The following is a 16,391-nucleotide window of genomic DNA, read 5'->3' as shown; positions in this document are numbered from 1 at the left end:
TTCTGTGAGTGGAAAAGTGTTCTTACCTTCATTTTATAGATAAAGAAAAGGAGGCACAGAGTGGGGAAGGCCCAGATGCCCAAAGGGACTTAAGTGTTCTTCAACTCAGGGTTGAAACACCTATCCCCTAGGTGCCCTGCTAGCTACGGAAATTCTCAGCCCCGAGCTAAGCACCCAGGTTCACCATACAATGCATGGAGAGAGTTAGGCACCTAAGAAAGAGATCCATAAAGGCTGAACGGGAAGCTACCTACATTAGCTAGTAGGAAAAGCTGAGGAGAGGGGCAGGGAGTGGAGAGGGGGCTTATACATGTAAGTAGCTGACTGGGTGCACCTGGCTCATGGGCTGGTGCTGGGTGGTCTGGCTCCTTCTGCTCAGAGTCTCCAATTGCAAACCCTAAGCTTGTGTGAGGCACCTACACCTCATCAGCTGTTTAGGTAGCCCATGCAACCCCCATTTGCTTTTTATTTGCCTGTTTTAGTATTATGGGAGGGGGACACAAAATATTCTGCTTAGGGCCCCCAATGGGCTAGCATTGGCTCTGAGTCCTGACTTGCCCGCGGCTGACCCCAATGCTGGAGCGCTGCTGGGGGGTGGGCGACAAGGGGAGGCTCAGCCAGAGCAGGCACCAGCCTCCAGCGCAGCGAGGCTCAGGCTGGTAAATCTCCAGCGGGGCGGCGCACAAACGCTCCTCCCCGCCCTGTGCTGCCCAGGGCGGACACCCATCCTGGGCGGCGTCGCTGCCGTCTGCGGTGCGGGGGAAGTACCTGCCCGGGCGGACCGGCCGCAGGGGGCGCTGTGCAGCGCTGGCCGCCTTCCTTCCTCTCGGCCGCGGCGCCCGCCCGGCCTTCCTCGGAGCCGGAAGCAGTGGCCTGGCTGGGGCCAGAAAGCGAAGGCGGCGGTTCGGTCGGAGGTGAGTGTCCGGGCGGGGATCGCTGGGCCCCACCGGCCCCTCCCCGCAGCCCGGGCTGTCCAGGCGGCTCCGCCCGGACCCGGCTTCCCAGTCCTGACGCGGGGTCGGGGCCGCTGGGTTCTGTTCCCAGCTCCGTGCCCGGGCTCCGGGCCTGGGAGAGGGGCCCGCGGCGTCTCCCTGCCTCCCGGGGCAGCCCCGCAGAGAGCGGGACACTGGGGCTGGCGGAAAGGGGGGGCTAGGAGCGTGGCCCGGGCTTAGCGTGGCCCTGGGCAGTTGGGTTTCAGACTGACCGCGGGTTGGGGGGTCTTCCCAGAGGGTGAAAGGGCAAAATCCTGGATGTTGATAAACGCGAGAGGGTCCGAGACGAGCCGCGAGAACGAGCAGAGAAGGCGAGAACCTGTCTCAGGGTGATAGGGGAGCTCCTGGGGGCTGCTTAGCTTAACAAAGAAAAGGCTAAGGGATAACTTGGTCACAGTCAGTTAAGTATCTGCATGAGGAGCAAATATTTGCTAATGGGCTTCAGTCTGGCAGAGAAAGGTATAACCCATTCCAGTGGTTACTGGAAGTTGACACTAGCCTTATTTCCTGTCTGAATTTGTCATCATTTTTAACAGGGGAGTTAACCTCTGGAAGAAATTACCAAGGGTGGGTGGGGATTCTCCATCACTGCCAGTTTTTAAACTAAAATTAGATGGTTTTTAAAGCTATGCTCTAGGAATTATTTTGGGGAAGTTGTGTCCTGTGTTCTACAGAAGATCAGACTAGAGCAGTGGTGGGCAACTGCAGCCTGTCAGGGTAATTTGCTGGCGGGCCGTGAGACAATTTTGTTTATGTTGACTGTCCGCAGGCATGGCAGCCCGCAGCTCCCAGTGGCTGCGCTTCGCCGTTCCATGGGAGCTGTGAGAAGCGGCAGCCAGCCCGTGCCACTTCCCGCAGCTCCCATTGGCTGGGAACCGCGAACCACAGCCATTGGGGGCTGTGGGCAGGTGGCCGTGTCTGTGGACCATCAATGTAAACAAACTGTCTTGCAGCCCGCCAGTGAATTACCCTGCAGGCCACAGGTTGCCCCACACTGGACTAGAGGATTCCAATGGTCCTTTTTCTGGCTTTGGAATCTCTAAAGCAGCATGATTTTTTTCTTCAATGGAAACTACGCCTTCAGTCTGGGCTGTGTTTGTAGACACTGTGAGCCAGATTCTTCCCTCACTCTTTACAGCAAGCACCAGTCCCATTGAGATTAGGTTTGTATTGGTTTACATGAGGGGAATATTTGGCCACTAATTAACTGATCCTGCTCCCTGATATCCAGATGGACTTCTTTTTGTGTGATCTAGTGGCTTGCATCCTGAGTTCTACCCAAACTCTGTCAGAGTCCTTGTATAGTCTTGGACAAATCACTTGATTTCCATTTCGGTCTCCATTTTCCTGTCTGTAAAATGGGGATAATATCTACTTTAAGTGCTTTAGGAATTGGTTAATTGATTTATATGTGCTTTAAAAATGAAATCTGAGAGCGCATACAATTTGCTTGCAAGAATGATAGTTACTGTCTGGTACAGACAGGCAGTATTTGATATGTATAACAAATATTTTAAGTACTTCCCTTGCCAAGTATAATAGCTTGAAGGGTTTTTATTTGGGGTAAATTCTTGGGATAGATACTGTGTGTTTTCTCACTTGATCCTGATCCTTGCTGCCTTCTATTAGTTTGCTCATGCCAATGCTGGCTTTAAAAAATGATCATCCTGTATTTTTGTTCAGTTCTTTGAGCCTAGAAACTGGTGGTAGATTCTCTTTTGAGCTTTTTCTAACTTTTCATCTGTTAACCCCATTAATGAGGCCATAGTTTATGGTATTTTTCTGACATTCATAGGATGCAACACAAATAATGGTCTTCAAAAAGAGAGACTGACTTAGCTGTGTATATGTGAGTTTACAGCTCTCTGTGTTAGATGTGAAGATTATTCTTGGTGGTATGGGGAAAGGAAAGGAAACCCTGCCTAGTATAACTTGCCTTACCTGGTATCCCTCTCCATCTGTGCAATAAGTTATGAGTGCAATAACACTGGTTTCATTTAATAAATTCTGTCTCAAACAAGGTAACCTCATGCCTCTTTAGATTTGAGGCAAGAGAGTTGCAAAACTGATCAGATTGTCAGGCCAGTTTGGATTGCATCCATTGTTTAAGATGATGGGAAACCTTCCTCCTATTAAGTGATATTATGACCTCACTAATTCTCTATGATTACAGACTATTACAAATGATTAATGGAACCACCTTGTCAGAGGCAAAGTATGCCTCTTACAGATGTTTAGCACTGCACAGCCAACAGCTATTCATGAGCAATGTGGATTCTGTTCTGTCTCATATCAACAGAATGGTTAAGTTCTGAATGCCATCTTCAGTGATGGAAAAGATAAAAAATATATAGTTTGGGAATCAGTGCTTGACATTAGAAGGTCATCTTTTGATTTGCAAGTTCTAAACATGGAACCCCTTTAAGTCATTTTTCTGCTTATAATTGCATTGAAGCTATAGCATCTTGTTTCCATACACTTCTATAAGCTACAGGCGATGAGAAGAGTGTTAGCAAACTGCGTTTCTCTACAGATCCTGTGAATAAATTTTAATATCAAGAGCCATAGTTATCCAAGTCCATGACTTTATATTCATGTTATTTCACTTTTGTTGTAGTATCAAAGGACCACAAAATTAGTCTCAATACCATGCAGAGAACTTATTCACGTATTAAATACACTTGATAAAACAGGTTTCAGAGTAGCAGCCGTGTTAGTCTGTATCCACAAAAAGAAGAACAGGAGTACTTGTGGCACCTTAGAGACTAACAAATTTATTAGAGCATAAGCTTTCGTGGACTACAGCCCACTTCTTAGGATGATAAAACAGTAGAACTATTTTGGTGATGGCCAGCAAATGAGTCTCTTGCCCACAGTACATATACGCCGGTCTGCTGCTCATTCCATGTTCCTCTCCAGTTTTTCCTCACAATTAAACTCTTTCTGGAGTTTCACCAGGTACTAGTGAATGAGAAGGGAAATACCATGTAGGCCTCATGTTTTAATGTTGTAAATTAATATGCTGTGCTGGTTTTCTTTTGTTTGTTTGTTTTTTAAATCATACTGCAAATAGTTTTGCTACTAAAAATCCATTCCATGGAAAATCTTTGGAGAGGAAGTGTACATGTTTTCAGTTCAGTGAACTTAATTAATCCAGAACCTCCAGAAAAATAACTTTTTGTATCACAATAGTGCCCAGAAGCCCAAGTTAATTTCAGAGCTCAGTTGTGTTAGTGGCTGTACAAACACATAGTGCAACACCAATGATCTCTTGCTTTCACCTGTCAAAGTGGAAATAAAAGTAAATATCAGAGTAAAAAGAGGAGGGATATTTCAGTTGTTTAACAATAGAATGGTTAGTTTCAGAGTAACAGCAGTGGGCTGTAGTCCACGGAAGCTTATGCTCTAATAAATTTGTTAGTCTCTAAGGTGCCACAAGTACTCCTGTTCTTTTAATAGAATGGTTGTGTAGCACCATCTTATCAAGGCTGACTCTATCTCCCCTTGTAAGTACTCTCACACTTCTTATCACACTGTCTGTACTCGGCTAGCTTGATTATCACTTCAAAAGTTTTTTTTCTCTTAATTAATTGGCCTCTCAGAGTTGGTAAGACAACTCCCACCTGTTTATGCTCTCTGTATGTGTGTATATATATCTCCTCATTATATGTTCCATTCTATATGCATCCGAAGAAGTGGGCTGTAGTCCACGAAAGCTTATGCTCTAATAAATTTGTTAGTCTCTAAGGTGCCACAAGTACTCCTGTTGAAGAAGTGGGCTGTAGTCCACGAAAGCTTATGCTCTAATAAATTTGTTAGTCTCTAAGGTGCCACAAGTACTCCTGTTACTCTTTGCATGGTTATTCCCAAATGCAGTGGTCCCCAACCTTTTTGTGGCCAGTAGCACATTCATGTTTTCAGAAGAGTGTGGCGGGTGCCAACAATTTTTCAAGGCTTATTTTGTATTTGTACATTAAATAATACAAAAAAATCATATTTAATATTACATAATATATGAATCCATAAGGTAAAAAAGGTAATTTTACATATAAAAGATATTAATTAAATTATTTGGCAAAATTAAGGAGTTTTTTCAAAATAAATATCATAAACATTCGGACCATTCCGCGTTGGGGACCACTGGCCAAATGGGATGAAAGTGAGTGAGTCCTTCTCTGGATATAGTGCGCATTAAAGTAGTGAGTAGTCCCATTGACTAATATGCCTTGTAATAGTGTTTATGGGATTGAGCTCTAAGTAAGGTGCCCAAAGTCACATGGCAAATTTGCGGCAAAGATTGGAATTAGAATGGCAATCTCTTGACTTCCAAACCTGCATCTGCATCAAAACCATCTCCTTCCTTGCACTGAAGTAATTGCCTCTGCTGGCAACATTGTATAGATTGGAGGGTTGAAACAACAGGGTTAAATTTTGGTTTAGTAACGCCATATAAGGAATATGGCAGTGGTCCCCAACGCGGTGCCCGCGGGCACTATGGTGCCCACCAGGGCATTTACGTGCGCCCGCCTAGTGCCCAGCAGGGGAGAGAAGCCGGGGACAGAGAACTCTGGGGCTGCGGGCGCCGGTGTTCTCTGTCCCTGGCAGACGCGGGGCTGCGGCTTCTCTCCGGCTTCGAAGCTTAATTTTTCTTACAGGTAGATTAAAAAAGAGCAAATTCACATGGTAAGGTGAAAGAGTAATTGCCGAATAATTTAATTAATACCTTTTACATGTAAAATTACCTTTTTTTTATCTTATGGATTCATATATTATGTAATATTAAATATGATGTTTTCATATTATTTAATGTACAAATACAAAATAAGCCTTGAAAAATTGTTGGCGCCCGCCACACTCTTCTGAAAACATGAATGTGCTACTGGCCACAAAAAGGTGGGGGCCACTGGAATATGGCATTGGAAGAATATTGTTCCATAACTATTCTGACCTGTTTTCATTTTATTGATTTTTCTTATATCATGACTAGTCAATATGTATTTTTCTTTTTGTCAGCCCTATACATGAGGCAGAGAAATAATAGTAAAAGTGTATAGAAAATTCCTAGTGTCTAGTATTCATGACTTCAGATTGTTATAACAATGATGAGTCTTTGTGGCACCTTAGAGACTAACAAATGTATTTGGGCATAAGCTTTCGTGGGCTAGAACCCACTTCATCAGATGCATGGAGTGTAAAATACAGTAGCTGGTATATATACATAGTACATGAAAAGATGGGAGTTGTCTTACGAATGGGGGGGAGGGAGGGGTGTCACTCTAACGAGACAATTCAATTAACAGTAGAATACCAAGGGAGGAAAAATCACTTTTATAGTGTTAATGGCCCATTTCAAACCGTTGACAAGAAGGTGTGAGTAACAGTAGGGGGAAATTAGTTTTTGTAATGACCCATCCACTCCCAGTCTTTATTCAGGCTTAATTTGATGGTGTCCAGTTTCCAAATTAATTCCAGTTTTGTAGTTTCACATTGGAGTCTGTTTTTGAAGGGGTTTTTTTTTTTTTATATGATGGCATATATCACATTGGTAGATGTGCAGGTGAACGAGCCCCTGATGGTGTGGCTAATGTGGTAGGTCCTATGATGGTGTCCCTTGAATAGATATGCGGACAGAGTTGGCACCGGGGTTTGTTGCAAGGGTTGGTTCCTGGGTTAGTGTTTTTGTTGTGTGGTGTGTAGTTGCTGGTGAGTATTTGCTTCAGGTTGGGGGGCTGTCTGTAAGCGAGGACTGGCCTGTCTCCCAAGGTCTGTGAGAGTGAGGGATCATCCTTCAGGATAGGTTGTAGATCCCTGATGATGCCCCAGAGAAGTTTTAGTTGGGGCTGTAGGTGACGGCTAGGGGCGTTCTGTTACAAGACAGGCCCAACATAGAAAGTAGTAGGTGACTTCTGGGTACCCTTCTGGCTCTGTCAATCTGTTTCTTCACTTCACCAGGTGGGTATTGTAGTTTTAAGAACGCTTGATAGATCCTGTAGGTGTTTGTCTCTGTCTGAGGGATTGGAGCAAATGCAGTGGTATCTTAGAGCCTGGCTGTAGACAATGGATCATGTGATGTGGTCTGGATGAAACTGGAGGCATGTAGGTAAGTATAGCGGTCAGTAGGTTTAGGGTGGTGTTTGTGACCATCGCCTCCTTCCCATGGATACAGATGATGATGATGTCTTCAATGTAGCGCAAGTAGAGTAGGGGTGTTGGGGGATGAGAGCTGAGGAAGCTTCTAAGTCAGCCATAAAAATGTTGGCATACTATGGGGCCATGCGGGTACCCATAGCAGTCACAGGCACAGATTGTTATAGTGACTAATACATCTCTTATATTGATTCTAGAAAGACTAGCAAGGTACATACCAAATATGTAGAATATAAATTGTATACAACGTGTAGAGAGAGAGAGCAATAGGATTTGTTACCTCCTTACATTTTTTTTCTTTCACTAGTCACTCTGAGTGTAACCATTTACTGTGTGATTCTGCCTTCCTTGTACATCCGAAATGCTTGCTGACTTCAACAGGAGTCTTGAGTACAAAAGAGATTTAGGACTCGTCGTGTGATTTGTAGATTGGGCATCTAAATTATTTTACCTAAACTTGGAGTTTTCTTTTGTTTTACTTAAAACATCTTTACCGTGTTACAAAAGTTTTTAAGTTCGAATGTAGACTCTTATCTTGCATAGATAGTCTAAAGAAACGGCTATTGGTATTTTGAGCCTTTTGGCGGGGGGGAGGGTAAATCATGAGACGTGTTGTTCTGGTCTGACTGAGATAACCCGTCTAGTCTCATTGCTTCATGGTGCAGGAGTGCAAGTAGCTTCACAACATCAAGTTACCTGCTGGTTAAAAATTCAGTTGCAGTTTGAAATTGGATTTGCTTAACATAGTTTCACTTAAAGTAGCATTTTTCAGGAACATAACTACAATGTTAAGCGAGGAGTTACTGTATTTTACACACAGGTTAAAAACTCTACACAGTTCCTTAAAAAGAGAAGCATTACGGAAAATAATTCTGAGCTTGTTCCACTTTGTTTTTTTTTTTTTTAAATAGTTACTGTGGATTTGTAGACATATGTATGCACTCCAATTTAGTTTCAGATGTTCAGTTAATTGAACAAAATATAGCCTGAACTGCTTAGTTTGGTATTGCCTTTAGTTACCAAGAATAAATGACCGATGTTTAAGCCACAGTGTGCGTATAAAGCATTCCACATAACTTGTCCAGGCTTCTGAATTGCAGACAAATTCTGGTGGCTCTGGTCTATGGACATGTTTATTGAGTAGGTAAACTTGAAGAGAACAGTTCTTCAATTCTATGCCCTTGTTGCTGGGGAGGTGGTACGACCCCCTTTCAAAGCTATTCTGATGACTATAGCTGTGTGGTGCTGGGCTAAAGGAATATCATGGCTGACAAAACCATCATTTTTCCAGACTAATCTGTATATATGAGTGCTAATATGTGACCAGAGAAGTATTGTTCAGGAGGGAAGGGGATAAAAATTTGAGCTAAATATCTGGGAAGGATTCCTGAGACTTCTAGACTGGAGAATAAATTCCCAGTGAAGTGGCGAAGAAAGGGTTAAATTTGACTTGGTTTTGGGAATAACCTGCATTTTCAAATCTATCCTCTTCACCTGAACTACAAGCAATTTAAAATTCCCCTTGCAGGGAAAGTCCCCAGGAAAGAATCATGCTAGCGCACATGCACTGCTTCCATAACTAAGTCGCTGTTAGTTCATTTCATTGTCTGCCCCAGCTCAGCCAAGGGAGAAGTGTCTGATCCTACAGTAAAAGAGATTAGGTTTATGTCTATCTCCCTCTGGTATGCTGCTCCAGTACTGCTATTGTGCAGGAGTTGGAGTACAGGTGCAGTATTGGAGGACGAGGAAACAGATGCACACACAAAGAATAAAGGATCTCAATTTTTTTTATAAAGGACATGAAGGAATTGTTTAAAATTAGGGTGAAGTAATTGTTAATTTTCAGTTGTTCGTCTACAGCTACACTGTAAACTTCAAGATTTAGAAACATCCTCTCCCTTGTGGGGAGGGACTTCCCTTTAAGACAAAATAAAACTAAGGCCTTGTCTGCACTGGCACTTTACAGAGCTGCAACGTTCTCACTCAGGGGTGTGAAAAAACAGCCCCCTGAGTGCTGCAAGTTTCAGCGCTGTAAAGTGGCAGTGTAGACAGTGCACCAGCGCTGGGAGCTACTCCCCTCATAGCTTTAACATTGCTAGTGAAGACATGCCCTAAGTGACTGGGTGTCGGAAGGAACCCCACCGCAATTCACTTAAAACTGACTTGATTAATTTGTTTAAAGTATTCTCTCTGTGCCTGATGTTTCCCCATAAAACAGAGGTAAAGCAGATGGCCACCTTTTATAAACCTCTTCAAGGTGTGCAGATGGAAAGCTCCATATAAGAAAGGAGTATTAGTTTATAATTTAAATTAGGGATTTTTCTGTGCAATAATAGGATGCTGATTGGTTTCATTGACTCATCCATTAAGATGACTCTGATGTTTTTCCCCATAGACTGAATGGTTCATAGCTACTCTGGTTACAGGAAAGCAATTCAAATTGGAGAGGAATAAGTGTAATGCTTCAAACTCCTGTAGAAACTGTGAAGTGCTGTAAATGATAAATTGTTAGGCTTATACTGGGTAAAATCCTACTCTCCTGGAGTACTACTTTAGTAGGATTTTCCAGAAGGATAAAATGATGATCACAAGGAAGAGATCTGTCTTTAACAGATGCTGCTCTATAAACTAGATAGAATGCTCATACTTGTGATGAAAGCACAAGGCCTACTCTATTTCTTTTCTTCCTTTCAGCTTGACTTCTTGAATACCTGTGTGTCATGGTTACAGGATTAGCTGCATCCCTGTCTGTTTCCTCATCTCTTCTGAGTGCACCCCCTTAGGTCTTATGCCTTCCCTTTTCCTGGGGTGGAATCCTGTCATTCTCTCTCAAATTAGGCACTAGTCTACAGTACTAGGGCTTGGCTACATGGGCGTTTTACAGCACTGCAACTTTCTCGCTCAGGGGTGTGAAAAAACACCCCCCTGAGCGCAGCAAGTTACAGCGCTGTAAAGCGCCAATGTAGACAGTGCCCCGGCTGTAAGTTAATCCCCTCGTGGAGGTGGAGTACCTGCAGCGCTGGGAGAGTGCTCTCCCAGCACTGGCGCACGACCATACTCGCACTTCAAAGCGCTGCCGCAGGAGCGCTCCCGCAGCAGCGCTTTGGAGTTTCGAGTGTAGCCATGGCCCTAGTTCTTACCCTGAAGGTTTGATTGGGTTTGGGCAGTTGTGGTTTTTCCCTTCAGGAGCTGTGACCAGTGAATTAATAAGCCAAAACAGCCTTCTTAAAACAGAAGTATTGTTTGTATAACCATAGAAACAAAGTATTTCAGAGAAAAGGGTCTTAAAATAACAAAAGGTCTACATGCGTATCTAGCTTACCTAGAGTCTAAACACCCTTCTGAGGGGATGCCAGGAGTCTAATTTCTGAAGGCCCCACACAGCAGACTGGTTTCTCAGGCTATATGGCAGAGGTGGGCAATCTACGGCCCGCGGGCCACATCCGGCCCGCAGACCGTCCTGCCCGGCCCTTGAGCTCACGGCCAGGGAGGCTAGCCCCCAGCCCCTCCCCCACTGTCCTCCCTCCCCCACAGCCTCAGCTCGCTGTGACACCAGCACTCTGGGTGGCGGGGTTGCAAGCTCCTGCCGGGCAGCGCAGCAGCGTGGCTGGCTCCGGGCGGCGCGGCTGCCAGTCCTGCTGCTCTGAGGGGCATGGTAAGGGGGCGGGGAGCCGGGGAGTTAGATGGGTCAGGAGTTCTGAGGGGGGCAGTCGGGGTGGGAAGTGGGAGGGGCGGATAGGGGGCAGGGATCGGGCTGTTTGGGGAGGCACAGCTTTCCCTACCCGGCCCTCCTTACAGTTTTGGAACCCCGATGTGGCTTTCAGGCCAAAAAGTTTGCCTACCCCTGCTATATGGCCTCACTAGTAAACTCTCTAGTGACAGGAGAGAGTCCCAGTGATGGTGGCTCTCCCGCAGACATAGCACTGTCCATACCAGCGCTTAAATCAGCATAAATTGTGTCACTCAGGCGGGGGGGGGGGGGGGACTAATTCACACCACTGAGCAACATAACTTATGTCGACTTAAGCTATAATGTAGCTGTAAGGTCAGTCTCAAAAACCTGTGTCCCCGTGAGTGTGATTCTTTAAGCCCTCTTGAGTCTTCTTATTTTTCTCCCTTCCCCCTTCACAGGTACTGATTTGTACCTGGAAAAGCCTGTCTGACCAGTCTACCCAGGAGGGCTCACTGAAGGATCAAGGTGAATGGCTCTTGCATTGTGCCTCAAATGTGTACTGAGAAGCCTATGTATGGATCCACCCTTCCTCAGTGCATTTCCTGACAATTCCACAGCAGTATTAACTCAGTATATGCATTCAGTAAATATCACAATAACCAGGTCAATTTCAAATGTTAATAAATTATTACAGAAAACTCCAGATCCATCACACTATTGATCTTATCAGTATCTTAAGTGGTTTGGTACTAGTCCCTTTTAGAAGCATTACTTATTATTCAGAATCTGCCTATCAGCACCTCAGCATGCCTGTACAGAATATAAAAGCACACAAGAGATGGTCTCAAACTTGAGAACTACACCCCATCCTGCCAACTTGGCCTTGCCTAGCTTTTGAAGCAACTGACTGAATGGCTAGATTAGACTTTGCCTTTGAGTTCAGCAAACTCAAACTGTCAGTGATGGAGAATTCCAGAGATAAGAGCCTACTGAGAACCCCCAATCCTAGTTCTACAAATCCAGTGGCTCTTAACTTGAGCATCCCAGGAGATCTCAGTTGCCAGGTGTGCATGTAGGGTTGCGGTTTTCTAGTAGCCTGAACCCGAAATCATAGAGTAGTATAAATTAAACAAGCACCTTGAATTAAACCTGTAAACCACTTACTGTACTATAATATTCCAAGTAGTCTATCCTAAATGACATATCTCAGAACTAATTGATATGAAGTTATTAAAATTCCACCACTCAGACTACACCAAAAAAGTGGATATTCCTTTTACGTCCTCCTGCTGACAATTATAAATAGTATAGCCAGATCTCCTAGAAATTAGCACCTGGGAACGGAAAGCCCTATTACATTTTTCTATACCATTCCCTACACCAGTGGTTGACTGATAAAGTATATCCCATAAGACCATTTCCAATCTAGTTCTAAGTGACCAAACATGGGAACTTAATGACTATTCTGGAATCTAATAGATTTGACTATTAGAAACTTTTGTTTTGTTGTTTGGCCAAAATTATACTACTTATCCCATTATTGTAGGTGGTGTTGGTAACGCCACCAATGCCTATATTTTAGCTTGCCTAACACTTTCCATTAGTAGACCCTATTTTTGGTAGCATTTCTGTAGTGTTTTGTGTTCAAAGCACAGCTCCAATCGGCTTCAGTTGCATCTGGGAACACGCTCCTCTTCTGCAAATCTGACACACACACACACCCACACCCCCACCCCCAGGTTTGGCCACTCAGAAAATGAGGAACACGCAATCACTGGCCACCTGCTAACATTTTGGTTTAAGAGGCAGGGATATCATCCAGTTATCCAGGATGGCATTCAACTTCCTTAACCATAAAACCATCCTGTCTCTTCCTGCAATCCCATGCTTCATTCATCATTAACCTTCTAGCTTCTGTAATAAGTGAGGCAGGGGTCTACAGGCAACAGCCTCACTCTGTACACAACTCTGATTAACCTCCAGAGCACATCCATCTTTTGTGCTGACTGAGGCAGGGGTCCAGTAAAATAAATAAATTAAAAAGTAGGTAACTGAAGCTGAATTAAGTTCACACAGGCAACATTAATGTTGGCATTCCTTAACTTTTGAGTGCTTGACTTTTCAACCTTAACATTCTCTTCTTTTTTTATGTAATACCCTAGCTATGCTCCCTTGTGCCATGCTTCTGTGGACTTCATGTCCTTTGGAGAAGTGATAATATAAAAACAAAAACTAGGGGGGACCCAACCATCATCATTACACATACGGGAAGAAAAACAATCTTTGTGAAATAATAAATGACAAAATTGGTGCAGAGAGACTTTTTCAGGCTTGTAAAAGTATTGTTAAAAAGGATAGGAGGGCTTTAAAGAAACTTACACCTCTACCTCGATATAATACTGTCCTCGGGAGCCAAAAAATCTTACCGCGTTATAGGTAAAACCGTGTTATATTGAACTTGCTTTGATCCACCGGAGTGCACAGCCCCCCCCCTTCCCCCCCCTCCCGGAGCACTGCTTTACTGCGTTATATCCGAATTCGTGTTATATCGGGTCGCGTTATATTGAGGTAGCAGTGTACTTAAGTGATGAATATCAGAGAAGAGTTGGCAGTATCCCTAAAGCTTTGAACACTAGGAACTAGCCTTTATCGGCTTTATTGCTAAATGAATTCAACATGTTTGAGAGTAGCATTTGAAAAACTAACTTTGCTAACAATATTCTCCCTTCTGCAGGTAAATAGGATTCATTTCCTGTTTTGATGCTGTCTTTCCAGCTATATTGGTGGAGGTACAGAAGAGCAGGAAAGCAATTTAGAGTACTGTTAGCTTGTGTCTAGCCTTTCCAGATCGTACTGCAAAAATTTGACCCTTATCTCATGTTTTGTAGATTCTGACTAAATTGAACGTCTTGTTGCTGATATAAAATCTTATCAGCCTTGCAATATTGTTTGACTTGCATTTGCAGCTGAACATCTACTTTGTTTCTTGTACTATTTTATTCACTGATGTACATCCAGAATACTCATATCAAATAATTTGAAACCTAAACCATGAATCTTACTTTCCTAAAAATGTCAAAGATGACTTACAGTGGCACAGAATGTGAAGCTGAGATTGCTTCATATAATAAAACGGTTTTCTACAGCATTTTTCATACAAACTATCTCAGAAGGCTTTATGGGGTAAATAATATTAGAGAGAGACCCTTCTAATAGGGAGAAAAGATGTTTTCTTTTGAGATTGAAATAACATGGCAAATCAGAGATGGAGCAGACTGCAAGAGTGGTTTAAAAACAAATTAAGGCTGCTTCTCCCTACAGGCTGTAAGATTGTGAGGTGAGATAGAAGAGAAGTTAGGGCAATAGAAAGGTAGTCCATGAGCTGAAACAACTTGGCTGAAGGTTTTACATTTCCGGACCCAGTGACCCCCTTTTTAAGTCCAAGATGAGGGCTGAGTGTGGGAGGGAGAATGGCACTGGAAAGCCAGCTTTTAGAATTCTTAATTTAACATATCTTTGTTCTTCCAGATCGTCTCCTCGGTACTCAGCTAGTTACTATGAGCTTGATACAGAGTGACAACAGCTATAGAGCCAGAGATCTGGAGACTGGCTGCTGTGCAGCCATGGCCAGTGCGTGCAGTGCTGGAGCTAAAGAAGACAGCCTAGGTGTCTCTGTCAGCAGTGGGACTGGAAACCTTCCAAACTCCTTCACGGAGGAGACTCAAGGATATGACGTGGAGTTTGATCCCCCCCTGGAAAGTAAATATGAATGTCCAATCTGTTTGATGGCTCTACGGGAAGCAGTGCAGACGCCATGCGGACACCGGTTTTGCAAAGGCTGCATTGTCAAATCAATAAGGTAAAGGAGTGCTCATAGGAATTGAATTTAGGAAGAATGTTGACCTGAGTGTAGCAGCTCTGTGGCAACATAACTAAGTGCAACTTGTGAGGGCAAATATATATATCTTATTGTTGCTATATTTTCAATGTGTTATGACTGAGCATGTCTTTAAAGATGTTATATTATGGGTGGCCTAGTTAGCAATGCCTATAGTTAATGTTGCCCCATTATAAGACCCTATTTTTAATTGCTTATATCTTTGCCAGACTTTACCTGTTCAGGCTGAAATTTCCATATTTGGTGTCTGCCTCAGAATGAAGTTTTCTGAAACTTTCAGTAAAAACAATTCAGCTGTTTCTCAGAATTAGGTTTCGGGGGGGCAGGGAGGATAAGATGCTCAGGCCATGAGCGTCAACATTTGTTGAGAAGCTCTAGAGCCTCCTTGCCTTGGAGCAAGGACTTGAAATTTGGCAGAGAGGTCACCCTGGAGTCATCCCTGTGAACATTTGCCCATCTTTGAGCAAGTTATGAGCCTCTGAAAATCTGTTTGTACAAGCTCAATAGAAACTTCTTTGGCAAGTAAATTCTCTGATTTCATCTGCATTAGGCATGCTGTGCGGCTGAGTAGGATTTTCAGTTCCTTCCTATAGCCAGGGGTCACTGTGACACCAGGTACAGGAATTGAGCAGAATGATTACTTTGCTTTCGGTGCCCGACCCCTCCCACTCCATAGTGGTACCCAGGCAGTGAGGAGGATGCCTGCCTGGAATGCAGAGGGATAAGGTGTGTGTGTGTGGGGGGGGGAGGTGAGAAAACAGGCTGGGACAAAGCCATTGGGGGACTTAAATGACGAGCTAGGGGGTGGAAAGAACTGGAACAAAAGCAGGCTGGGGCTGGGGGGGCAGGGAGTAGGGCAGAAGAGTCTCTTTCTATTGGAATACACTTGCCTCAGAACCTGAAATAGAACCCAGAATTCCTGAGTGTCAGCAAGTAACTGTGGAACTGTCACATTCCGGGGTGCAGTCCAGACCAATGAGAAGTTGTCACTGCCTGCCCTGCAACCATGGGTACCTCACAATGCTTTTCTGGGCTGCTCAGAAACAGCCTACAGGTCACACACTGCATGTCTCTGTATAGGTAGATACAGCCCTGACCCAGCAACTCTGACCCCAGCAGCCTGTCAGCAACACACCAGACATACTCTTGCTTCCTGAAGCCTTGGTTACTACTTGCTGGGTGACCCCAACACACTCCCAGTCCAAAATTTTCCCCCAGAACCTGTGTCGTGCACTGTACAGTCCTCTCCTGAACAGTTAAGATATTAGAGGTTCATTGCCCTTGTGACGCGTCACTGGTCAACAGTTTGCTACTTTAACTGGAGTTACCAAACAGCTGAGTTGAAACACAACATTGAATTAGTTTAGATTGTAGCTAAATAAACTTGTTTTATTTTTAAAGAGAGATTTTAAGTGAGTACAAATATGAGGTATTAAAGTCAGAAATGATTCCAAGAGAAATAAAGATAAAATGCTTTCTGGTAGCTAAAACTTAACAAGTTAGACTTGGTTCAAGGTAAAATCCTTACTGGTATGTTCCCAACAACATTGCTGACCAAATTCTGAGGTCAGGATCTCCCCCAAAGTCCAGGGGCTGGTTCCTTTGTTATCTTAGGTAAAAGAGAGAGATAGGGAGAGATGCCTTGGGGTGTTTTTGGCCCTCAGTTTTGTAGTCCAGCCAC

General features: G+C 44.0%; 1 protein-coding gene across 2 annotated transcripts in view; it reads left to right on the top strand.

Moving 5' to 3' along the window:
• The first annotated feature begins 831 nt into the window (after positions 1-831).
• The window catches only part of TRAF6 (TNF receptor associated factor 6), a 29,537-nt gene continuing 13,977 nt past the window's right edge, over positions 832-16,391 (top strand). The window contains exons 1-2 of one of the 2 annotated variants that reach the window (XM_054027495.1): positions 832-914; positions 14,341-14,671. In XM_054027495.1, coding sequence (XP_053883470.1) covers positions 14,370-14,671 — 302 coding nt within the window. In that variant the 5' untranslated portion in view covers positions 832-914; positions 14,341-14,369. Of the gene's footprint in view, positions 915-11,316; positions 11,338-14,340; positions 14,672-16,391 lie in introns of those variants that run through there. The other variant, XM_054027493.1, reaches the window with a different exon arrangement.

Source organism: Malaclemys terrapin, chromosome 4 (assembly GCF_027887155.1).
Source record: "Malaclemys terrapin pileata isolate rMalTer1 chromosome 4, rMalTer1.hap1, whole genome shotgun sequence".
NCBI lineage: Eukaryota > Metazoa > Chordata > Testudines > Emydidae > Malaclemys > Malaclemys terrapin.
The sequence above is the reverse complement of the archived record's forward strand: the minus strand, read 5'-3'. Positions and strand labels throughout refer to the sequence as shown.